Source organism: Xiphophorus maculatus, chromosome 22 (assembly GCF_002775205.1).
Source record: "Xiphophorus maculatus strain JP 163 A chromosome 22, X_maculatus-5.0-male, whole genome shotgun sequence".
Lineage (NCBI taxonomy): Eukaryota > Metazoa > Chordata > Actinopteri > Cyprinodontiformes > Poeciliidae > Xiphophorus > Xiphophorus maculatus.
The window spans coordinates 2,374,839-2,400,381 of record NC_036464.1 but is presented as its reverse complement, the minus strand read 5'-3'; the positions used below and the strand labels follow the sequence as shown (position 1 = coordinate 2,400,381).

At 42.5% G+C, this 25,543-nt stretch overlaps 2 protein-coding genes across 3 annotated transcripts; both read left to right on the top strand.

Moving 5' to 3' along the window:
* Positions 1–7,683: 7,683 nt before the first annotated feature.
* On the top strand, positions 7,684–8,642 carry LOC111606721. Its single transcript, XM_023327875.1, has one exon. The coding sequence runs from the start codon at positions 7,714–7,716 to the stop codon at positions 8,464–8,466; it is 753 nt and encodes a 250-aa protein (XP_023183643.1). The 5' UTR covers positions 7,684–7,713; the 3' UTR covers positions 8,467–8,642.
* A 568-nt stretch (positions 8,643–9,210) lies between these two features.
* Positions 9,211–22,306, top strand: LOC102225588 (TBC1 domain family member 12-like). 2 transcript variants are annotated; one of them, XM_023327602.1, is made up of 13 exons: positions 9,211–10,692; positions 15,338–15,467; positions 18,608–18,717; positions 18,793–18,875; positions 18,947–19,064; positions 19,132–19,238; positions 19,323–19,406; positions 19,488–19,582; positions 19,648–19,719; positions 19,803–19,931; positions 20,007–20,116; positions 20,543–20,801; positions 20,871–22,306. In XM_023327602.1, exons 1-13 carry the CDS (start codon positions 9,737–9,739, stop codon positions 20,943–20,945), a joined length of 2,328 nt encoding a protein of 775 aa, XP_023183370.1. In that variant the 5' UTR covers positions 9,211–9,736; the 3' UTR covers positions 20,946–22,306. The 2 variants fall into 2 exon arrangements, with proteins under 2 accessions (XP_023183370.1, XP_014330908.1); XM_014475422.2 differs by having other exon boundaries at positions 9,213–10,692; positions 18,605–18,717.
* The last annotated feature ends 3,237 nt before the right edge of the window (positions 22,307–25,543 follow it).

The window sequence follows — 25,543 nt, the reverse complement described above, 5'->3', positions numbered from 1 at the left end:
GTATTAGTTTGGCCCTTTGAAATGAATATTAACAAAAATTTCAAAATAAAAGCCTTGAATATTTTTACATCATGTAATTGCTCTTTTTGGCTTTATTTGACTTTTTCATCCAAAGCACTGTTACACGTGGTATTAGTTTGGCCCTTTGAAATGAAGCTTAACAAAAGTTTCAAAATAAAAGCCTTGAATATTTTTACATGACGTAATTGCTCTTTTTGGCTTTATTTGACTTTTTCATCCAAAGCACTCTTACACGTGGTATTAGTTCAGAACTTTAAAATGAAGCATACTGAAAATTTCAAAATAAAAGCCTTGAATATTTTACATGAAGTAATTGCTCTTTTTGGCCGTATATGACTTTTTCATCCAAAGCAATGTTACACATGGGATTAGTTCGGAACTTTAAAATGGAGCATAATAATAATTTCAAAATAAAAGCCTTGAATATTTTTACATCAGGTAATTGCTGTTTTTGGCTTTATTTGACGTTTTCATCCAAAGCACTGTTACACATGGGATTACTTTGGAACTTTAAAATGGAGAATAATAATAATTTCAAAATAAAAGCCTTGAATATTTTTACATCAGGTAATTGCTGTTTTTGGCTTTATATGACTTTTTCATCCAAAGCACTGTTACACATGGGATTAGTTTGGAACTTTAAAATGGAGCATAATAATAATTTCAAAATAAAAGCCTTGAATATTTTTACATCAGGTAATTGCTCTTTTTGGCTTTATTTGACTTTTTCATCCAAAGCACTGTTACACGTGGTATTAGTTTGGCCCTTTGAAATGAAGCATTCTGAAAATTTCAAAATAAAAGCCTTGAATAATTTTACATGACGTAATTGCTCTTTTTGGCTTTATTTGACTTTTTCATCCAAAGCACTGTTACACGTGGTATTAGTTTGGCCCTTTGAAATGAAGCATACTGAAAATTTCAAAATAAAAGCCTTGAATATTTTTACATCAGCTACTTGTGTTTTGAGCATTATATAACTATTTTAACCCAAGGACTATTACGCTTGGGATTAGTTTGGCCCTTTGAAATGAAGGTTAACAAAACTTCCAAAATAAAAGCCTTGACAACATTTTAAATCGTACCGAACGGTGCACGTCCGCCTCGCTTAACGTTCTTGCGGTTCTCCGCGTGCCACTGATCACGTCGCGGCGTCCTTTGGCGTCGACGCCGATTTGTGGCGCGACGACGCCGGGACCATGCCCGACGGGCGCGCCTTGGCAGGCCCCGGCTAAATTTCTTCCGAAATTTTCTAGTTATTATTATTATAGAACTTTATTTTTCTTCCGTAACCGTTAATGCGGCTCGTACCGCTGGGTGCACACCTACAAATGAGGTATCAAAACGTGCAGAAAATTCACGCCATTGGAGCTATTACTTCTGGTGGGATTTGGGCTTAACGTGGCGACATAATTCGCAAAAAACTACGAAAAAAACCCCATTATAACTCAATGGGAAAAATCCTAGAAATACCCTATTTTTGAGGATTTGCTGTGTCGTCACAAATTCACCTAGAAATGCCATTCAAATTTCATTTTGTAGATACGTCTGTGATCTCTTCGAAAGTGAAGACGGCTCGTCGATACCAGTTACGGTTTGTCCACAATTTGCCTCTAAGCGACCCAAAGTTTCTCATTTTTGCTCATATTAGAGTGACAGCCGACCTCGGATCAGATATGGGCACAACATTTCTTTCTCTCATCACTGTAAATGCTCTGAGTGAGGTACAGATATGAATCTCGGGACTATCGCAGAAGACACATTGAACTGTCATACGCTTAAAACGCTTTTCGAATATGTATTACGGTTCCCGAACAAGAAGGATTTGTTTCCAATGCTTTTTTTCAGTAAAGTGTGTTTGCTCAAACACACTTGTGTGTTTGAGAGCTCAGCGCTCACAGCTCACACCTGCTGAGACCATTATTTGCCATAGCAACGGATCTCAAGAGGCTATTGGCTGCTGATTTGGACTACGAATACGCATCACTGTAGTTCTATCTATCCTCAGTTGAAACAGATCAGGACTGAGAACTGGCCTTTAGAACTACTGCTGCTATGGGCTGTATATAACTGATTTAACTCAGTAACTGTTACACATGGGATTAGTTTTACACTTTAAAATTAAGCATATTGAAAATTTCACAATAAAAGCCCTGAATATTTTTACATGACGTAATTGCTCTTTTTTGGCTTTATTTGACTTTTTCATCCAAAGCACTGTTACACATGGTATTAGTTTGGCCCTTTAAAATGAAGCTTAACAAAAATTTCTAAATAAAAGCCTTGAATATTTTTACATCAGCTACTTGTGTTTTGAGCATTATATAACTATTTTAACCGAAGGACTATTACGCATGGGATTACTTTGGCCCTTTGAAATGAAGCATCCTGCAAATTTCAAAATAAAAGCCTTGAATATTTTTACATGAAGTAATTGCTCTTTTTGGCCGTATATGACTTTTTCATCCAAAGCAATGTTACACATGGGATTAGTTCGGAACTTTAAAATGGAGCATAATAATAATTTCAAAATAAAAGCCTTGAATATTTTTACATCAGGTAATTGCTGTTTTTGGCTTTATGTGACTTTTTCATCCAAAGCACTGTTACACGTGGTATTAGTTTGGCCCTCTGAAATGAAGCATACTGAAAATTTCAAAATAAAAGCCTTGAATATTTTTACATCATGTAATTGCTTTTTTTGGCCGTATATGACTTTTTCATCCACAGCACTGTTACACATGGTATTAGTTTGGCCCTTTGAAATGAAGATTAACAAAAATTTCAAAATAAAAGCCTTGAATATTTTTACATCATGTAATTGCTCTTTTTGGCTTTATTTGACTTTTTCATCCAAAGCACTGTTACACATGGTATTAGTTTGGCCCTTTGAAATGAAGCATACTGAAAATTTCAAAATAAAAGCCTTGAATATTTTTACATGACGTAATTGCTCTTTTTGGCTTTATTTGACTTTTTCATCCAAAGCACTCTTACACGTGGTATTAGTTCAGAACTTTAAAATGAAGCATACTGAAAATTTCAAAATAAAAGCCTTGAATATTTTACATGAAGTAATTGCTCTTTTTGGCCGTATATGACTTTTTCATCCAAAGCAATGTTACACATGGGATTAGTTCGGAACTTTAAAATGGAGCATAATAATAATTTCAAAATAAAAGCCTTGAATATTTTTACATCAGGTAATTGCTGTTTTTGGCTTTATGTGACTTTTTCATCCAAAGCACTGTTACACGTGGTATTAGTTTGGCCCTCTGAAATGAAGCATACTGAAAATTTCAAAATAAAAGCCTTGAATATTTTTACATCATGTAATTGCTTTTTTTGGCCGTATATGACTTTTTCATCCACAGCACTGTTACACATGGGATTAGTTTGGAACTTTAAAATGGAGCAAAGTAATAATTTCAAAATAAAAGCCTTGAATATTTTTACATCATGCAATTGCTGTTTTTGGCTTTGTATGACTTTTTCATCCAAAGCACTGTTACACATGGTATTAGTTTGGCCCTTTGAAATGAAGATTAACAAAAATTTCAAAATAAAAGCCTTGAATATTTTGACATCATGTAATTGCTCTTTTTGGCTTTATTTGACTTTTTCATCCAAAGTACTGTTACACGTGGTATTAGTTTGGCCCTTTGAAATGAAGCATACTGAAAATTTCAAAATAAAAGCCTTGAATATTTTTACATGACGTAATAGCTCTTTTTGGCTTTATTTGACTTTTTCATCCAAAGCACTCTTACACGTGGTATTAGTTCAGAACTTTAAAATGAAGCATACTGAAAATTTCAAAATAAAAGCCTTGAATACTTTTACATCAGCTACTTGTGTTTTGAGCATTATATAACTATTTTAACCCAAGGACTATTACGCTTGGGATTAGTTTGGCCCTTTGAAATGAAGTTTAACAAAACTTCCAAAATAAAAGCCTCGACAACATTTTAAATCGTACCGAACGGTGCACGTCCGCCTCGCTTAACGTTCTTGCGGTTCTCCGCGTGCCACTGATCACGTCGCGGCGTTCTTTGGCGTCAACGCCGATTTGTGGCGCGACGACGCCGGGCCCATGCCCGACGGGCGCGCCTCGGCAGGCCCCGGCTAAATTTCTTCCGAAATTTTCTAGTTATTCTTTATTTTTCATCCGTAACCGTTAATGCGGCTCATACCGCTGCGTGCACACCTACAAAAGAGGTATCAAAACGTGCAGAAAATTCACGCCATTCCAGCTATTACTTTTGGTGGGATTCGGGATTAACATGGCGACATAATTCGCAAAAAACTACGAAAAAAACCCCATTATAACTCAATGGGAAAAATCCTAGAAATACCCTATTTTTGAGGATTTGCTGTGTCGTCACAAATTCACCTAGAAATGCCATTCAAATTTCATTTTGTAGATACGTCTGTGATCTCTTCGAAAGTGAAGACGGCTCGTCGATACCAGTTATGGTTTGTCCACAATTTGCCTCTAAGCGACCCAAAGTTTCTCATTTTTGCTCATATTAGAGTGACAGCCGACCTCGGTTCATATCTGGGCACAACATTTCTTTCTCTCATCACTGTAAATGCTCTGAGTGAGGTACAGATATGAATCTCGGGACTATCGCAGAAGACACATTGAACTGTCATACGCTTAAAACGCTTTTCGAATATGTATTACGGTTCCCGAACAAGAAGGATTTGTTTCCAATGCTTTTTTTCAGTAAAGTGTGTTTGCTCAAACACACTTGTGTGTTTGAGAGCTCACAGCTCAGAGCTCACACCTGCTGAGACCATTATTTGCCATAGCAACGGAACTCAAGAGGCTATTGGCTGCTGGTTAGGACTACGAATACGCATCGTTGTAGTTCTATCTATCCTCAGTTGAAACAGATCAGGACTGAGAACTGGCCTTTACAACTACTTGCTGCTTTGGGCTGTATATAACTGATTTAACTCAGTAACTGTTACACATGGGATTAGTTTTACACTTTAAAATTAAGCATATTGAAAATTTCACAATAAAAGCCCTGAATATTTTTACATGACGTAATTGCTCTTTTTTGGCTTTATTTGACTTTTTCATCCAAAGCACTGTTACACATGGTATTAGTTTGGCCCTTTAAAATGAAGCTTAACAAAAATTTCAAAATAAAAGCCTTGAATATTTTTACATCAGCTACTTGTGTTTTGAGCATTATATAACTATTTTAACCGAAGGACTATTACGCATGGGATTAGTTTGGCCCTTTGAAATGAAGCATCCTGCAAATTTCAAAATAAAAGCCTTGAATATTTTTACATGACGTAATTGCTCTTTTTGGCTTTATTTGACTTTTTCATCCAAAGCACTGTTACACATGGTATTAGTTTGGCCCTTTGAAATGAATATTAACAAAAATTTCAAAATTAAAGCCTTGAATATTTTTACATCATGTAATTGCTCTTTTTGGCTTTATTTGACTTTTTCATCCAAAGCACTGTTACACGTGGTATTAGTTTGGCCCTTTGAAATGAAGCTTAACAAAAGTTTCAAAATAAAAGCCTTGAATATTTTTACATGACGTAATTGCTCTTTTTGGCTTTATTTGACTTTTTCATCCAAAGCACTCTTACACGTGGTATTAGTTCAGAACTTTAAAATGAAGCATACTGAAAATTTCAAAATAAAAGCCTTGAATATTTTACATGAAGTAATTGCTCTTTTTGGCCGTATATGACTTTTTCATCCAAAGCAATGTTACACATGGGATTAGTTCGGAACTTTAAAATGGAGCATAATAATAATTTCAAAATAAAAGCCTTGAATATTTTTACATCAGGTAATTGCTGTTTTTGGCTTTATTTGACGTTTTCATCCAAAGCACTGTTACACATGGGATTACTTTGGAACTTTGAAATGAAGCATACTGAAAATTTCAAAATAAAAGCCTTGAATATTTTTACATCAGGTAATTGCTGTTTTTGGCTTTATATGACTTTTTCATCCAAAGCACTGTTACACATGGGATTAGTTTGGAACTTTAAAATGGAGCATAATAATAATTTCAAAATAAAAGCCTTGAATATTTTTACATCAGGTAATTGCTCTTTTTGGCTTTATTTGACTTTTTCATCCAAAGCACTGTTACACGTGGTATTAGTTTGGCCCTTTGAAATGAAGCATTCTGAAAATTTCAAAATAAAAGCCTTGAATAATTTTACATGACGTAATTGCTCTTTTTGGCTTTATTTGACTTTTTCATCCAAAGCACTGTTACACGTGGTATTAGTTTGGCCCTTTGAAATGAAGCATACTGAAAATTTCAAAATAAAAGCCTTGAATATTTTTACATCAGCTACTTGTGTTTTGAGCATTATATAACTATTTTAACCCAAGGACTATTACGCATGGGATTAGTTTGGCCCTTTGAAATGAAGGTTAACAAAACTTCCAAAATAAAAGCCTTGACAACATTTTAAATCGTACCGAACGGTGCACGTCCGCCTCGCTTAACGTTCTTGCGGTTCTCCGCGTGCCACTGATCACGTCGCGGCGTCCTTTGGCGTCGACGCCGATTTGTGGCGCGACGACGCCGGGCCCATGCCCGACGGGCGCGCCTTGGCAGGCCCCGGCTAAATTTCTTCCGAAATTTTCTAGTATTTGACTGTTAGTTGTATTTTTGTTCTTTTACAGTGAAGAGTAAATTTTATTCAGACCTTTAACACCTACTTGGTTTGTTGTATCAGGGCCTTAAAATCTGACAGTCGTACCTGAAAGTATCAGATTATTAAACGAGGTTCAGCCAATCAGAGGGCATGCTCATGTCATGTGATCAGACCCAGGACTAAATCATATCTGCCTGAGAAAGTGTTGAACCTCCAGTAGTGATTTAAATGAATCCACTTAGATGTGAGTCAGATTAGGCAGCAGGAAAGTTCAGACTTGGTGTCTCTTTCTTGATATTTTTTCAATAAGTTATTTAGTTGACTGCTGTGAATGTTTCAAGCTGAAGCTCTGCTGTGGGGTTGTGGGTTAAATTCTGCAGTGAGGACTTTATACTCAGCAGGAAGTCTAAAAACAACCTTCTGTGGTTGAAAGGATGAAATCCATCTGCTGATAGAGATAAAACTGTTACCATGCAGAACATGAAGTTATAGAAAATTATTTCTGCTGCATCACAGGTGTAATCATAGGTAAGTAGAGAATCAAAAAATGTTACTCAATAGTAACTTCTATGCATTTTTACTCATGTAAAAGTAAAACGTAGCCATCTAAATAACTAAAGTATTTGATAAAAAAAGCTACTCAAGTAATATTAGATTTAATATTTAAAATGATGTCATACTGACAAAAATGTAAAGTTTTGTGCAAATTCTCATGTTTTAGACGAACAAAAATCAACATAAATACGTTACAACATTCAGGGAGAAGAGACGTTTTCCCAAATTAGTTATTCTGAATAAAATCAATTTAATTAATACATATGGTAATGTGTACACAGTATAAAATACTCCTAAAAGTAACATTTTTTTTCCAAAATTACTTCAGTAAATGTGAGCCGTTACCACGCAGCTCTGCTGTATTCTTCAGAAAGGTTCAGTTTTCTGCCAGTAACCAGAACAGGAAGCCTGGAGGGGATGTGGCTCTAAGGCTATATTGGTCCTTTCAGGGTGTTTCGGTCAACATTTCAAACAGTTGAGAACATGGAGGTTCAATCTGCTGCTATGCTGCTGCTGCTGGCGCTGCAGGCCGCGGCTCAGGAGGTTAAATACTTTGAGATCGGCGGAAATCTGGAGCTCGACCCAAAGCCTTCTGAGGCCATCATCGCCATCACATGGAAGCATAAGGGGAACATTGCTGTTGAATACATTAAGGATGCGGTTCCTCTGGAATATCTGGGTAACATAAAAGGCCGATTAAAACTGAACGTGACCACCGCAATACTGACCATCAGCAACATGAGAAAATCTGACGACGGGCAGTTCACGGTGGAGGTCAACAACAGAGTCCTTCCTATCAGATTTAACGTTGTGGGGGTCAAGTCTGTCCCTGAACCTGTACTGGTTCTGAATAATCCGACATGCTACAAGAACTCGGACTCGTGCAATTTGACCTGCAAGGGAGACATCAGAGACTCTGGACCAGTTCGGTACTTCTGGAAGCTGGGAGAATATGGACCCTGGTTGAAAGCAGAACAGGACTGGATGTTCACAGCGATGCAGAAGGCATTGGTTGAAAAGATCATCTGCAAAATTCAGAACCCGATCAGTGAGAGGGAGAGCGGACCTCTGCAGAATCTCCTCTTCCCTCCAGGTTGCAGCTTCATTTCTGAGGTTCTGGGTGTTGTGATGAGATCTGTGGCTCTCCTGGTTCTGTCCAGTATCGCTGTTTGGTTCTTTTGGCAGAACCGGAACACCATGTGTAGGTGCAGAACCAAAGAGGATAGCCAAGCTTAGCTTTACTTCAGGAATGTTTGAGCTGTGCTTAAGAGGAGGGAAGCTTAGATAATTCATACAATAGAAACTTTGCATTAAAAGTAGTACATAAAAGTGCAGCTGTTTATGTACTTCAGCTCCAAATCAGCCTCCTCATTTTGTACTCCTGGTGCATGTTATTAAAAACAAGAAGCTTGTGGTTTTTGTTTCCTGTCCGATTTGTGTGCTTATTGTGTTCTGCATTTTTATGAATCTTCTTTTTGAGAAAGCAGATCTAAAGCTTGAGAATGATCTGCGTTTCAAGTCTGTTTTATGGTTCAATTAATTAGAATGTTATTGAAAAGTAAATTTTAACATTTCTACAGACCCCACACATCCTGGACACAAATGGTTTTATATTCAGGTCGGTGCTACAAAGCGCCATTCACTAAGACCAGCTTTGAACGTCCACAGATAACAGTCTCACTGAGTTCCTTGGTCTTCGTGCCGTTTGTTCACTGATGTTCACTAATAAACCAGAATAGCTTCTTTTTACAGACTGACTTCTGAAGGTAAGTGGTTGCACTAGACTTTATTTGGGTTATCAAAATAAAAGTATGATATGCACAACACTTTTTAAAGTTTCCAATAACTTGAATCATTTTTGCTACTTCCCAACTATGCACCACATAAAAGCCCCATGAATACATAGAATTTTGACATTTATTAATATTTTTGCAAGACCACTTAAGAATGGTTCATACCCTTTACATTCATAATAATTTATATGTGTTTTTGTAATGTTACGTTTTTTTGTAGCTGAATTTTTTCTTACGAAGGAAGCTGAACGCTTCCGTCTGATTTAACAGGGTAATTCTGTTGTAGTTCCACACAGTGCCCAGCAGAGGGAGGCAGACCCACACAGTGATCATCAGAGAGAGGCAGTTACACAGAGTGAACACCGGGTGTCGCTGTGAGCGTATTTGGGTCAGATTGACGTCATTGTTGGGGAATGCTAAAGATGGCGCTGGGCGGTCAGAGGAATGTTGCCGCAGCAACAAGCTGAAGGGATTTAATTAATCTTCCAGCCGGCAGCGAGTTCCTGTTTCCTCCACGGACCGAATACTTCAGGTTCTGAACCCAAATATGAGCCCAGTAGACCCGGTCAGAGCCCGGTAACCCTGTGGTGTCCCTCCGGTTAAAATGGTAGCCGGATCCTCGGAGAACAACAGAAGCTGCTGCGGAGTTCGGCCCACCGAGCCGGAGGATCTTACGGCCGGGGCCGAGGCGTCTGCGGCGGACTGAGGGGGTCATGGAAACGCCGAAGGAGAACGGAGGCTCGGTTTCTGTGGATCTGAACGAAAACGAAGATGAGCCGGTGGGTTTGGAGGGGAAACCGGGTCCCAGGAACCTGAAGGAGCGCAGCCTGACGCTGCTGGCCGGTGTCAGCGGGGGTCAGGCGGCGGGCTGGACCCGGAATCCGGTGGATTTACACGGGAGGAACGCAGCCAGAGACCCGGAGATCATGCTGGTGGCTGCGGAGGACGGGTACCTGTCCGGCCCGGAGGTGTTGGGCGGTGTGAACGGGTTTTCCCTGGAAGAAGGAGGTCCGGCCGCTTCCTGTCCAGCTGCGCTCCAGGAGGAAGGAGACTCTTCTCCCCCCCAGGACCAACGCTCATGTCCAGGGAGACCGAACCGGACCCCCGCGGGTGTAAACATGTCCAACGGGGTAGCTGACAGTCCTGAGGCGGCGGTCCGGTGTCTGGGTCGGAGACTGGATCAGTGTGAGCTGGGCTGTGAGGAGGTGAAAGTAGCTAACGGTGGTTTGCACATGATGGACCCCGGTTCTGAGTGGCCCGGTTCCGATTACTTCCCTGTAAACAGACACTCTGACCCGGGGTTCAGGCGGAACCGCTCCCCCAGCTGGGGCGACCCCAGATCCGGCCCACCATTCACCCCGGAACCGAGCCCCGGCCCCGCGTCGCCCTGCCCGTCCAGCCCGCTGTCCGAGCCCAACACCCGGCACGAGGAGCCGCTCGGTGACCCGGATGTTCCCGCCAGGCCGCAGAGTCTGAGGACTAACCCCGCAGCCAGCGTGTCCCGCAGCTGTGACGCCACCCCGCTGTCCCCCGATGAGGACGGGGGGTTCAACTTTGACCCCGAGGCGGGTCGGAGGCAGAGCGCCCCGGACAAGCTGAGTGAGGAGACCGGGGGTTCGGAGCTCAAAGTGATGCCCAAAAGGTTCGGCATCGCTGACTTCTTCACCAGGTAAGGGTCCGGGTTTAACCTTTAACCCCTCCAGGTACCAGGTCCAGTTCCACCAGGAGGAGGTTTGACTTCCAAAGGTCATTTCTAACAGAGCTGGTTGTTCACCGAGAGCCAGACGTTTTCATGAAAAGTTCAGTGGAAGGAAAAAATGTAGTCAAAAAGATGCAAAACAAAACTTCCCCTTCAAAGGGTAGATTAGTCAGAACATCTAGATCCGCTCTACTCGGATGGATCCTAAACATGGGCTTCAAGCTTCTGATCTGGGCTGAGGAGAACCAGAACCAGAACCGGACCGCTAGTCAGAGGTCCAAAGTCACACAGTTTTCATGTCAGAGTTCCTGAACCTGGAGGACCAGAAATCATGTTGCTTTAAGTCCAGAATAAAATTTCCACTATCAGTGATGATCTGGGTCGCCAGGTCGTCTGCTGGTTCTGGTCCACTGGGTTTTCAGAAGTCAGGATGAGAGACACCAGAACCGACGATGCAGACGACCTGAAGGCAGCCAACAGAGCAATCTGGTGTTCCAGAACCTCAGCAGAACCATGCCACGCCGCACTGATGCAGGATTTCATGCAAAAGGAGCCCAGACCCGGTTCTGATTGCAGAATCTGGACTCATGGTTCTGGACTGAAACCATCAGACCCACTTGGATAAAGTCTGGAAACAAATATAAACAAATCCAGTCTGAGAGAAACGGCTGCTGATCCTTCAGAATATTTGTTGTTGTTTAGAAGAAGTTCAGCTGGTTCTGGTTCTGATCGGTCCAATGTTGCTCTAAATGTCAACATCAGCTGCTATTATAATCTAACTCAGGTGTCAGGATTCATTTTGAAGTAATAATTTCAGTTTCTACATCCGGACCTCTCTGTCTGTCTGTCTGCAGAACCAGCCGGGTTCTGCTGAACCGACCCAGAGTTCCCTCTGCTCCAGAACTCAGCTGCTGCAGGTTTTATTTATGTGACAGATTAAATTTATTCAGTGTGAAAACTGGACTGTCATCATAACAAGTTTTACTGGATGGTTTATAATTCCAGAACTTATTGAAATAAATGATCATATTTTTGACTTCAGATCATTAAAAAAATGCAAAACAATAACAAACATTTAAGGCTGGAAGACGTTTCAAAAAGTAAACAAAACAATAAATAAAATAGATTTTAAAGTCTCTGTAAACGGATCTGAAGAATCAGAATGGAAATAATAATTATTGTGATGGTTTGGTTCTGACCCGATCACTTTAACCCTCTGATCTGCTTTCAGCTGAACTTTATTTGTACTGAACAGAAGCAGGAAGATCCGAGTCTGCAGTTTAGGTTCCGAGTTAACGCTGACTGGGTCGGGTCCAGGTCGGGTCCAGGTCGGGTTCAGGTGAAGTTTTATCCTGAACCGAGTCCAAATGAGCAGAACCAAAACGTTTATCAACATAATATTATTAAAGCAACAATTAATACAAAGTTCTGCATTAAAAGGACCTTTACTGTTGATTTGGACCAGAACTTTATGATTTGATCCAGACCGTTTAACTGAGCAGAACCGTCCGCTCTGCTCCAGGTCCGATCACATGCTCTCTGCTCCTCAGCAGCTCACAGTCATGGGATCATGAAGACCAGAACCGACCCGACCCGTTCATGTATCTGTGATGAAAGCCTTCCTCTGAGCTTCAGTACCACCTGGTTCTGTCAGAACAATCCGGTCCAGACAGAGGGGGCGGTTCTGGTCGTCATCTGGGTTCTGTCTGGAGTTCAGTACTGGCTTGTTCCGCAAATGATTGATCCAAAACATCGGTATTCAGAACCGCCTGTTTGGACTGAAGTGAAAGGAAGAACCAGAACCCAAAGAACCATAAAAATCATTTTAATGAGTTTTTCATCATTTCGTCTGAAATGTTTTATTTTCATGTTGATTCGTCCAGAACCAGAACCAGCTTCATTTATTCAGAGAACTGGAGGTTTGGAGCAGCTGGGAGCGCCAGAACCAGATGGTTCTGCAGACCGGGACCGGCAGGTGTGGAGTTAAATCTCCATCTGCCGGAGCGGTGCTGCTGGTTTGGACCCGGGCCAGAGCAGCAGGAAATCCAGGCAGACAGAGGAATGAAGGCCAGGAGCTCCGGTTCTGATCCGACTAACACTCAGCAGCATTTGGGTTTTAGCTTGGAGGAGCCGGTTCTGTTGGTGTCCAGTTAAACCAGTTGTGGTTCTGAGTGGGACCAGCTGTCCTTCCACTCAGTAACTACTGACTCAGGGAGTCCAACTTCCTGTTTCTGATCCGGTTCTGTTTCACTTGTTGCATCACAGCCACATGTGGAACAATGGAGAGGAAGACTTGGTTCTGTTTGGGCCCGGTTCTGCCCACTTGACGCTACACTGGTTTCACTCATAAACAGACGCTGCTGGAGTCTAGTTAAAGTACAGCAGGGTTCATAGCTGGGTGTCCAAAGTGAGGTCCGAGGGCCATTTGTGGCTCTTGGCCCTTGTTTGGGCTCGGACCGCAGTTCGGCCCTCCGACACATTCTGGAATATTTAGGAGGAAGTTTTCTGTTGATTTCTTCTTAAATGGGAAAAGTTAAGAACAACAAAGAATTTTTCTCAGCCTTTATTGTTTTAATTTTATCTCATAATAAGTTTTATTACAAACATCTGGCAAGTTTGTACTCAAAAACAGACGTAGTCGCACCAACCATTATATTTCAGTAAATACAGCAAAGTTTGTAGAAGAAAATTCTTATTTTCTTTTCTGATAATAATTTAAAACATTTTATATACTTAAAAAGGGAAAATAATAAGCCCCCCAAAAATAAAAGATTGTAAAAGTTAAGACAGACATGAAATATTACATATTTTATTTATTGTTGTTCAGGTAAAAGATGCTTTTTAACTGGAGTTAGCTTTAGCTGATGATGTAAACAAAACACTTTGCTTACAGCCTCCAACGGATCCAGAACATCGTGTCAATAAGCTGAACAGACCCATTACCATGGGAATAGGAACCAAAACTGATCAGTTAGTGTGAAAGTGTGGGATTTTTAGCTGCTTCCATTCACTGCTATGCTAGCAGGAAGCTTTAAGGACAAAATCCCCAAGTTGAAAGTATTCAGGGGCCCCAGCTCTTTGTTAGCTCACCTGAACCGGTCCAGAAAGCGGATCAAACTGATTTCTGTTAGTTTAATAAATATCAGCTGAAATCCTGAATAGAAAACTTCTGGACTCTTCTTGTTTCCTGAAGTTGTTTCTCCAGAACAATCTCACTAATTGGCTCGTTAGGGTCACATGACTCCCTCAGTTCAGGGTTTGGGTCGTCGTCCCCTGGAAACCCAAACAGATTCCTACTGACCCCAACCTGCTGGGGTCACATTTAAAGGTCAACATGGTTCAGATTGTTGAACTATCTGGTGAGCAGAAACCGTTTCCATGGAGACGTTTAGCGTCGTTGTTCATAAATCCTCCTGGTTTCTCCTCTTCATGCCTCCCGTCAGCTGATCTGGACTTTTCCACTGAAGAGAATGTAAAATGTTGATCTCACTGCTTTTTCACTCATTTTTCCACTAAAGTCGTTAACATCAGTGCACAAACTGCTGCAGCTGCACAAATACGGCCCTTTGTTTGTAACCGCAGCCGTTGCTTAACTTTTCTTTAAGGAACTGAAACTATTTTCTGTAGTTTTGTTTAGTCTGACATCAACAGTGATGCTTGTTCTCTTCATGAAACCAACAACTTAAACAAATTGACATGTTGAATATAGAAAAGTTGCATTTCTTATTCTTGCTTTTAATTGTTTTAAAAGTTTTACCATAATTCAGAAGAAGGTTCTGCGTAAAACTTTGAGAAATGGAAACAATTACAGATCTAGAAACAAACATGTAGATCAAACATCATTTTGAGATATTTTCAGTTCAGTTTTATTTGCTAACCTCTCCTCTGACTTTAGTTTTCCATTAAAACAGCTGCTTGTGAACTACAGGATGACTCAGTTGGTGTTTTAAAACACTGCAACATTTTAATGTTACTTTGTTCAAAGGAGAACATTTAACAAGAAACAAAAGAAAAAATATAGTTTTAAAAAGTAAATTCTACAAAATAAGTTGAGGTTTAAATTAAAGTCCTAACTTGATCTTCAATCTTAGGCTCCAAACAGGCTAGCTAAATGCTAACCTAGCATTACAGTTATCCAGCTAATGGCTGATAGATAATTGGAAAAATCACATTATCATTTTTCTTTGGTTAATTAGGAAACAAGCTGCTGTTTATTAACTCGCCTACATTGAAAGATTAATAAAATTTGTTGGTTTTTTTAAAACAATGAGGCGAATTTGAGAAAGTTAGCTTGTTCGTCAGACAGACTGTTGGTTGTTGGATATTTTGTTGCTGGAATAGAATAATATTCAAAATATAATATAGTGGTGAATATTTAGGTCAGCAGCTAGTGGACCTAAATATTGGAGCTAGTTAATGGAGCCAGTTAAAGACAGATAAGCAGGTCTTTGCTGTAATGGTTTGATGTTTCCTGTGGGGCTGATTGGATCAAATCACTGGAAACATAATTAACTGGAGACAAACGGAGCCGACTGCTAGTTACTAACGACTGGTTGGATGTTTTTCATTGTTTAAATTAAATCAACTTTAATAACAGTTTCCTTCTTTCCTTCAGGAGCCTGTTTTCTAGAAAACCCAAAGAGTCCAAGGCAGCGTCCCACAATGCAACAGGATGGCGACTGTTCAGCAAGTCAGAGACCAGAGAGGAGGACCAGAGCGGAGAGGCGGCCATGACGCCTCAGCAGGTTCGTCTGATTTAAACACAGAAGATGCATTTAAAAAAACTAATCTGCTCATAAAAAACACCTTATTATTCATGTTTCCTGATATTTAGTCTCTTTATGCAAACCCACCTCCAGGTGTCCCTCAGAGCAGACACGTCTGTCCAGGTTTTCTCCTGGTGACGGATCAAACCGTTGTTTTCCGTTGTCGTGGTGAAAAGATGTGAGCAGATGTTGTTTTAAAATCTTTCCTGCATCACAAAACAGGAAATGAAGCCACTTGTCCAATCCCACAGCATGATGCCGCCTCAGCGAAACCAACGTCATCACACTGCAAAAACAAAACCACAAAAATCTTTCCAAATATTTTGGTGCAGTTTCTTTGCAAATGTCTTATTACACTTTAAAAATACAAAACTAACTTAAACGTAACGTTTCAGCAGCATATAGATTTTTGTTTAAATCAATAATTCCTTAATATTGATGAAAAAATGATAGATATAAGGGAAATAATCTGACATTTTTCCCATCTTATAAATTAAAATGTCTTGGTAGATTATTTCACGTATCACTTCAGTTTTTTATTAATGCTATAATAGAATAAAATAGATTATAATAGAATATCCTTTTTTTATACCAAGGGGAGATTGCTTATTAGTTGACAAGCTCCTCCATCCATGGCGTCAAATATTAAAAACACAAATATAACCATAAGTGATAAAATTAATAAAATATATATCATGGAGTGATGTAAGTAAGTAATTAATTTAGTGTCAGGTTTGACGCCTATTAAAACAGATTTAGCAAACACAGAAAAGACAAGAGAGTTAGATTCTTTTCAACTCGTGAGGAGAACAGAGAGATGTTTCCAGTTCCACTGTCCTGCCGCTCTGCTCCTCTTTTTATTGTGTTTCAGGATCCCTGTTACAAAGGGCTGCAACTCTAAAGGGCTGAGAAAACACTTCAGCTCAAATGACAATCACTAACCAAAACACATGGTACCCAACACTAGCTTATTCTGACCCAGACACAGGGTTGAGCAGAGCAAGTTGTTCTTTACAGCGACGGTTTTATAGCTAACAGGATGCAGAAGTTTCTGCTGAGCGATAATCTGTTGCCCTGTTGCTCTGTTGCCCTGTTGCTCTGTTGCCCTGTTGCCCTGTTGCTCTGTTGCCCTGTTGCTCTGTTGCTCTGTTGCCCTGTTGCCCTGTTGCTCTGTTGCCCTGTTGCTCTGTTGCCCTGTTGCCCTGTTGCCCTGTTGCTCTGTTGCCCTGTTGCTCTGTTGCTCTGTTGCCCTGTTGCCCTGTTGCTCTTCCTCAGAGGCTTTCTGAGAAAAGAATCAAAGTAATTCAACCACACAGAAACTTTCTTTATGCTAAGATGAAACAAAACAAATAAAGGCATGTAAGACAAGAACATTATAAAGGTACATGAAACAACAAATATTTGATAATAATATATACAATTTACCTACCATTTAGTAAAATAATAAGTTGAAAACATTAAGGAGTAAAGACAAGCTCCTATATTGTGGTGGAAACTTAATTTTAAATGAGTTTTTTCTTATTTCAAGTGTTTCTAGATATTTGACTAGAAACTTTCTCAGAGATTCTTGTTGAGATTTTGTGTTTTTGCAGTGCAGTCTGTGAATCCACAGCTGGATTTTATTAGCAGTGGAACAAAAACACCAAACCAGTCTCCCATAGAAACCAGTTTGCTGCTGGTTCTTCATCCGGACCACCCGCTGTCCGGTCCGGTCCGGTCCGGTTCTCGCCTGTTTTCACGGCTCAACTGGGTCTGTAAATGGGTTTAGTGGGGGTGTTGGTGGTTGCTAAGCAACCGGCACACGGAGGCGGCTGTAGATGAGACTGATCATAACAACAACACTCCACCCTCTCTCTCTCTCTCTCTGCTGAGTTGGTGTTTAGGGGCGATCAGCAGCAACATGGCCGCTCCCTCGGAGCGCCGCGCCGCCATGACGCTTCCTGCTGCTCAGACCGTCTGGCAGCTGCTGCTGTTTCTGCTCAGGTCACATGACTCAGGGGAAGCAGACGCCACATGTGGCTTGGCTGAGAGGGGCTGACACGTCAGGAGGAAGAAGATGGCGGTAATCCCGGTCGCCACGGCGATCCCAGATGTGATTACAGGACAGACAGATGTTTTCTACTCCAGGGAAGAAACAGAAACATCTGAGACTCTGAGTCTGGTTGGTGGGAACCGATAACTGGACCTAAAACTTGGCCGGGTTTATCTGAACTGTTGGTTCTGCTGAGGAGAACCGGGTCAGAACACCAACCAGACTCTGGTTAATGGAGAATAATGGAGGTGTAAATTGTGACACGTTGCCACAGATATTTAGACTGGATGTTGAAACATAAAGGACAAAATGAAGGAAAAATGGAAACAGAAAAACAAAGCAAAAGGAAAAATATAAAAGGGGATGATTTTAATAAGGAAAATCGTATAAAAAGGATAGAAAGGAAGGAGAGAAAAGAAAAAGAGGAGAATATTAATAAAGGAAAGAGAGAAAGCAAAAAGGAGAAAGTGGAAAAAAGAGGGAAAAGAGAAGATGAAGAAACAAATTCTAAAAAGGAAAAAGGAGAGAAACAGGAAGAAACAGGAAAAAACAGGAACAGGAAACAGGAAAAAACAAAAAGGATGACAATTTTTAAAACAGAAAAAAGGAGAGAAAAGCAGAAAAATAGAAAGATTAAAGGGGGAATAAGGAAAATGAAGGTGAGGTTGATTATTTATTGGAACCAGATGAGATGGTTCAGTTTCTAATCACCTGTTGCAGAAAAAGGAAAGTTTTCAGGCGTTAAACTGTGTGGAAGGACGACCTCTCCTTTAACTCCTGGGATTCCTGATCTGAAATCCCAGACCAGCAGAACCCAGACCCGGGTTCTGCTGGTCTCCAACAGCCAGTCAGTCTGATCCTGTCCTCCTCTGCCTCCCCCTGCTGGCCGGAGGTGGAAGCGGCGTTATGAAAGGATTCTGTTGTTGGTGTGCAGCTGTCCTGGTCTGAATCAGTCCTTCATTGTTCCGCTACAGACAGGTCCATTCATCAGGCGCTGGACGTGTCCTCATCGGCATGCAGGGACGCTCTGGTGTCTCCGTCCAGAACCGTTTGGGTTTCAGCTCCTGTCTGTCTGTGTCCTCAGCAGGAGGACGAGGACTCGCCGTGTCCACAGCGCCCCCCGGCTGCAGGGAGGAGGAAGAACCTGGAGTTTGAGCCTCTGTCCACCACCGCTCTGATTCTGGAGGACCGGCCGTCGTGAGTCCCACCAGAACCGTCCTGAGTTGCCGTGACGACGGTCCGGCCAGCTGACTGTCCTCTGTCTGTCCCCAGGAACCTGCCGGCCAAATCCCTGGAGGAGACGCACAGACACAAGCTGGAGTACGAGGAGATGGTGGCTGGAGCCAAGAGGAGAGGTGAGCTCCCTGACCTCTGACCTCCAGGACGCTCAGCTACTGCGCCCTGACCTCTGACCTCCTGTCTCCAGAGATGAAGGACGCCCAGAAGAAGAAGCGCCAGATGAAGGAGAGACACCGGCAGGAGGACAGCATCTCCAACGCCATGGTGGTCTGGAACACCGAGATCCTGCCGCACTGGGACGCCATGTAGGTGCTGCGGGGTCGGGGGTCGGCGGGGTCAGGGGTCAGCAGCTCACCCTGTGTGTGTGTTCAGGAAGGGGACGAGGCGGGTCCGGGACCTCTGGTGGCAGGGCCTTCCTCCTGGAGTCCGAGGACGAGTCTGGAGCCTGGCCATCGGCAACGAGCTCAACATCACAGCAGGTACCGGCCCGGTTCTGGCTCTGGGTTCTGTTTGCTCCTCTCTGGTTCTGGGTCTCTAAGGCCCGGTTCTGGTTGTCTCTGTAGAACTGTATGAGATCTTCCTGTCCAGAGCCAAGGAGAAGTGGAGGAGCTACAGCGAGACGAGCTCGGTCAACGACAACGAGAGCGGTACCGGTCCTGGTTCTGAAGGTTCTGTTCTGACCCGGGTCGGCGGGCCGCCTCATCCCTGTTTGTTCTGTTTCTCTGCAGACGGAGGAGCGTCTCTGGCGGACCGGGAGTCCAGTCTGGACCTCATCAAGCTGGACATCTCCAGAACCTTCCCGTCTCTCTTCATATTCCAGAAGGTACCGGACCTGCAGTGGCGCTGCTGGGCCCGGCTCGCTCTGACCCGTTTGTGTTCTGTCCGCAGGGCGGGCCGTACCACGACCTGCTGCACAGCGTGCTGGGAGCCTACACCTGCTACCGACCCGACATCGGCTACGTGAGTCCGCCCTCTGGAACCGGATCGGTTCTGATGGGCTCTGTGTGTCCCGACCCGGTCCGACCCGGTTCTGTGTCTCGCAGGTCCAGGGCATGTCGTTCATCGCCGCCGTGTTGATCCTGAACCTGGAGGAAGCCGAGGCCTTCATCACCTTCGCCAACCTGCTCAACAAGCCGTGCCAGATGGCTTTCTTCAGGGTGGACCACGAGCTGGTGAGGGCCCGGTTACCATGGAGACCAGCAGAACCCCACCGGAACCCACTGACCCGTCTCTCTGCTCTGCTCCAGATGCTGAAGTATTTCACCGCCTTCGAGATTTTCTTTGAGGAGAATCTTCCTCGACTCTTCAGCCACTTCCAGACCAACAGCCTGACCCCTGACCTCTACCTGATCGACTGGTGAGGGTTTGATTTTCAATATACATGTATAGAAATTGATTTTCTTGTTCAAAATTAAAAAAATATAAAAAATGTTATTTTTAAAACTTTTACATATATATATATATATATATATATATATATATATATATATATTTAGTATTTTTATATATTTTAAAGTTTTTTCATTCTAGTTTTTAAGCTTTATTTTTTTAAATATATTTTTTCAACTTATTTCTGTCCGAAATTATTATTTTTTTCAAAAACTGTTTTTGAGAAATTTGTACATTTTGAGAAAAAGTATATTTTTCCCAAACAAAAGAATGTTTAAAATGATATATTTCAGAAATCTATAATAACCTTTTATAAAAGATTTGGAAAAATAAAAAATAAAATGAAATGATGATGATTATGTTTTTAAAGTGTGTATTTATATTTTTTGTCCAGGATCTTCACGCTGTACAGTAAGTCTCTCCCGCTGGACGTGGCGTGCCGAGTGTGGGACGTGTTCTGCCGGGACGGCGAGGAGAGCCTGTTCCGGACCGGCCTGGGGATCCTGCGCCTCTTCCAGGACGTCCTGCTGCAGATGGACTTCATCCACATCGCCCAGTTCCTCACGCGTCTCCCTGACGACCTGCAGCCGCACACGCTGTTCGCCGCCATGGCCAACACGCACATGATCAGCCGGAACCGCCGCTGGGCTCAGGTCCGCTCCGTCTCCCACAGAATGTCACCGGAGCCACTTCCTGTGTAACTTCCTGCTTCCTGTCTGCAGGTGTTCTCCGCCGTGATGAAGGACGGGAACTTCAGAGAGGCGGAGAAGTCCGGCAGCCCGGCTCTCAGGAGCTAACGCTGCCCCAACATGGAGCCGAGAGACGGCTGGACTTCCTGGTGCTCCCTCTGCTGGCCGGGAGGGGAACCGCTAAAGAACTGTTCCGGTCCAGTTCCTCTCCACTTCCTGCTCCGGGTTCCTGGATCAGCTTAAGCAGTATTGATCCCAGATGAAGGATTCAGACGTTCAGAACGTGCTGCATGCTTCGTCTGGATCCAGATTTCCTCTCAGCACTTTATTCCTGCAGAACCCAGCGGAACCGCCCGACGGACCCGCTGGTTCTGTTTGACCCGCCTGCTGGTCGCCTTCCAGGAGTAAAACTGTGAGCTCCTCCTGCACCAGCACCCAGAGTTCAGGGTGGGGGGGTGTGACCCTGAGATCATGTGAATCAGTGACGATGAAGAAGCAGAAATACTGAGGAAGAGCGACAGAGTCCCTGAAGTTACACATTTTAATCATAACTATCATCTAAATATTGTTAAAAACCCAAACGGATCCGATCCATGAGCTCTGATGGGTTTAATCCCATCAGCAGGTCAGATGCTGAAAAATCAGATTTTTTTCCCCGTTCATTGAACGCATCACCAGCAGCACATTGATGCTGGTTTCCAACATTCCCACCGAGCTGCAGAGGAAGTCCAAACACTCCTACTGGTTCTGGTTCTGAACCAGATAAATCACATCATCACATGTTGACCTTTGACCTTTTCACACCTGGTGAGCATCAGAGGAAGAGTCAATGTTTCCAGGAACATGTCGGTGGTTCTGGTTCTGGTTCCGTTTGGAGGTAAAGAACCCAGAACCTGGTTGTTCAACACTAGAAGCTTCAGGCAGGAAGTGGTTCTTTCAAAGTAAAACTCGACCAAAGTGTGAATCTTTACCGATCAGAATCTGGATCGACCCGCTCCGTGTTGGTTCCGGATCAACACTAACCCGACCAGACGGACCTTCGGTACCGGCAGCAGACGCTCCGACGGTTAAAGTATTAAACTGCTTCCTGATCCTCAGCGCTGTAAATTATTAAATTATTCAAATGAAACTAAAATGGATTAAAAACTACAAAGATTGGAAAATAACCGATCCGGACCCAGATTAGTTTCCCTCGGTTCTGGTCCCGGTTCTGGTCTCTGCTTGTGTTTCACTAACAGAATCCACTTTCTCTCCCACGTCGACTTCAAACTAAACTTATTCCATCAACATGTTTTATTATTTAAACTTTTCAGCTGTTTTATATTTTATTGTTTGTTTATTTAGCTTCTCTGTTTCACTTCAGTGTATTTTCCCATAATGCCTTACAGTTGATGTAAATAAACTGTAAAAATGTTCTTTTTCATATGACGCCGCTAGTCTGATGTGTAAATAAATATCTAAGCAATCTGACTGGACTGGCCTCTATCAGCCAAAACATTATGACCACCAACATTCCCACTTGGGTTCACAACATACTTCATTCTAGCTTGATAAATAAAGTTAACATCATTCTGCTGTCTTCGGTTTAGAGGGGAACTTTTCCTCGATTCAATAAACACTTAAAAAACAGTCTGATGCTGTTACAGTAAATCAAATCACAATATATATCCACTTCCACTATAACCATTGATTGGTTCGTGTTAAATTCTCTGGCTGCTGCTCTGTTCCCATGTTTTACTGCGTCACTGATCGCCTGGAGTTTAAACTCTGCGTCGTCAGCTCGTCTCTTAATAGGAGCCATTTTGGGGTCTTTACACAAAACCCAGCGTGCACCGCGCGCTTCTTCTTCTACAGGGGAAAATGAAGTCGGCGGCTGCTTACTGTAGTTACAAGACCAGTTGTGGCTCAATATTGGCGCACCGGATTATAAGGCGCACTCTTGGCTTTTGAGAAAATTGAAGGTTTTTAGATGCAACTTATAGTGCGGAAAATACGGTAATTGTAAATGTTGCCCAACTAAAACATGAATTAAATTATGTTTATTTATACAACACAAAAGTCATTTCAATGCAATCACAAACAGTACAGTAATTAATTATTCAAAGTAGTTTAAAAAGTTTCTATCAAAGGAAACCCAGCAGCACTAACTCCTCCTGGACCAGCAGGGGGCGACATCTGACAAGCGCTTGTGATTTTACATCAATCCCTCAAACCGAGAATACATGTGGCGACAGTAGAGAGTAAAAACTCATTTAACAGGAAGAAACCTGTTAAATAGGATAAAAGTTTTCACCCAAAGGAACTTAGATTCAGATCTTCTATTAGTTTCCATCTTTTCCTCCTCAGTCTTGATCGTTTTACTCCAGTTGCTCCTCGTTTGTTTTCTACCCTCTCTGCTGCTTTCTTTTGTTCTTTTGTTTGTTTGCAAAGTTAGATTTGGAGAATGTGAGAAGTGTGCAGCGGTCTGTAGATAAGAGAGAAGTTGGTTTGCTTGGTAGGAACGAGAACACCAGCAGGATGCAGTGCGCAGCTGCTGCCACAAGGTGGAGCCAGAGGACCTGCTTTAACACTCCTTCACTGTTCTGCTGCTAATCTATGATGAATGAAAGTTCAGAGCAGGTCCTGGGAGATGTTCTGCTCCCTTTTCTTAATTTTTACACAGTTCTTGTTGTTTTCCAGCTCACTGAACAAAAATATCTTTGTTCTCAGTTTGTGGCGTTACTAGAATAATAGTTTCTTCTGAGAGAAACGACAAGTCGCCACGTCTCGGTCTGAGCTCTTCTGATCTAATTAAGACAAACTGGAGAGCTGAACTGCTAACCTCAGCTGGCTGCAGATCTCTGTCTCCACGCTGATTTAAACGGCGTGTGAAGGCCCCGGCGGCGGCAGGGTCCCTCGCCCGGGGGCCTCAGGTATTTCCGAGGCCTGTGAAGGACGAGGAGCGGGGCCGACATGGGGCCGGGGAAGCAGTCTGAGGTCTTTCCTGAAGAGGCGGGGCCGGAGAGAAAGAAGGAGCCCAGTGGGGCCCCTGAGGGCCTCTGAGATGCCCCAGCAGGAGGCAGGGAGGTCAGGGCAAAGGAGAGCTGCCTGGCATGGAGCGGATGAGGGGAAACCTGACGGATGTTTTCACAACGCTTAATGAACTCGGCACAGGTGGAGGCTTGTGATGGATCTGCTCATCAACGCCTTGGTTGTTTACAAGTCATTTTCCCAAGTCACATCTCCAGTCTTTCTCAACAGGTCAGGTTGGAAGTCGTTTAGGGACAAGTCAAGAGTCAAGACTTAGATAATCAAGTCTGTTAAAGTCTGTAAAGACCAAGTCCTGGTCTTTACCTGCAAAAGACTGAAGTCTTAAGGCTTAGAAAGGAAAGTCCAAGTGAAGTTTCGAGTCTTAAAAACGAGTCGTGTCAAAGTCTCTTGAGTCTAGTCCAAAACAAATTACAAGTCATCAAGTGTCAAGTCTTTGAGGGGCAAATCCAAGTCAAATGTTTCACCTACAGTCAAGTCTCAAATCCTTAGAATGCTAATCCAAGTCAGGTCTCGAGTCTTTGGTGATGAAGTCTGAGGACTAACGTCTAATTCAAGCTTTATTCACATCAAGGCAAGTCGAAAGTCAAGCTTCGAGTTTTAACCCAAAATCCAAGTCAGGACCTTCAGAATGGCCTCAGGTTCTGGTTCCAGGTCTGCAGGAACAAAACGTGGCAGCTGTCATCACTCAGTCCGTGTCTAAGACTTGCTCTAACTTTCCCCCTCTGATGCTGATCAGGTTTCATTTCTGATGTAAGGAAGAGATGAAACCAGAGAATCTGATGTGATGCTTTCCTGCATCAGCTGAAAGAACCAACTGCTGGACCGTTACGGTCAGAGAGAGTTTCAGTTTCTCTGAGGATGAAGAGCAGAGAGAACCAGGAGGAAGAGGAGGAGGAAGTGACTGCTGGTCAACACGCCGTTTCCTGTCCTGTGGGACGTCTGGGAGCATCTTGATGACTGGATCACTCATCTCTCCTACTGAACTCTTTCTTCTTTCAGTTCAGTCTCTTCTCCTCTTCCACTCATCACTCTATCCTGACTGTTTCCTTCCAGTTAGTCAGTTTTAAACCTCTGCAGGTTTAAGGCGTCCGCTGAGAGTTCAAACTCTAATTCAGGCAGTAATGGACGATTCCTGATGTGTAATGCAATGAATTAGCAGCAATTATTGCATTTTCATCCATTTGAAATCATTTCATTTAAGATATTTACAGTTTTCTTCAATCTGCTTCATTTGTTTTGCTTATTTTCCATCCATTCTTAGACTCCAACTTATTTAAAAAATATTTCTAACATGGCTTTATTGGAATATGAGGGGATAGACAACACAAACACAGAAGTGGATGAAGGTGATTTCTGGTTTTCTACATCCAGCCTCCTGAGTGAAAACTTTCTAAAACCTCCTCTAGTTGTTTTTGTCTCCTCCAGTTTGAACATCTTCAAACTGACGGTTTAGTTGAACTCAGATTAGCTGGAGAACATCGATGGTCATCCACTGACTCTTAGAGTTAGAGACCATGCTGGTCAGAGGCTGGATCTCTGCAACGTCCCACATTCTGCTTCATAAATCCTCCGTAAGGCCACATAAGCTGCCAACCTCTCTAATCTCTGAAACAAAAACATATTCTGATTCTTTATTAAATCACTGACAGTAAAAGCCGACAATCAAAGATGGCGAT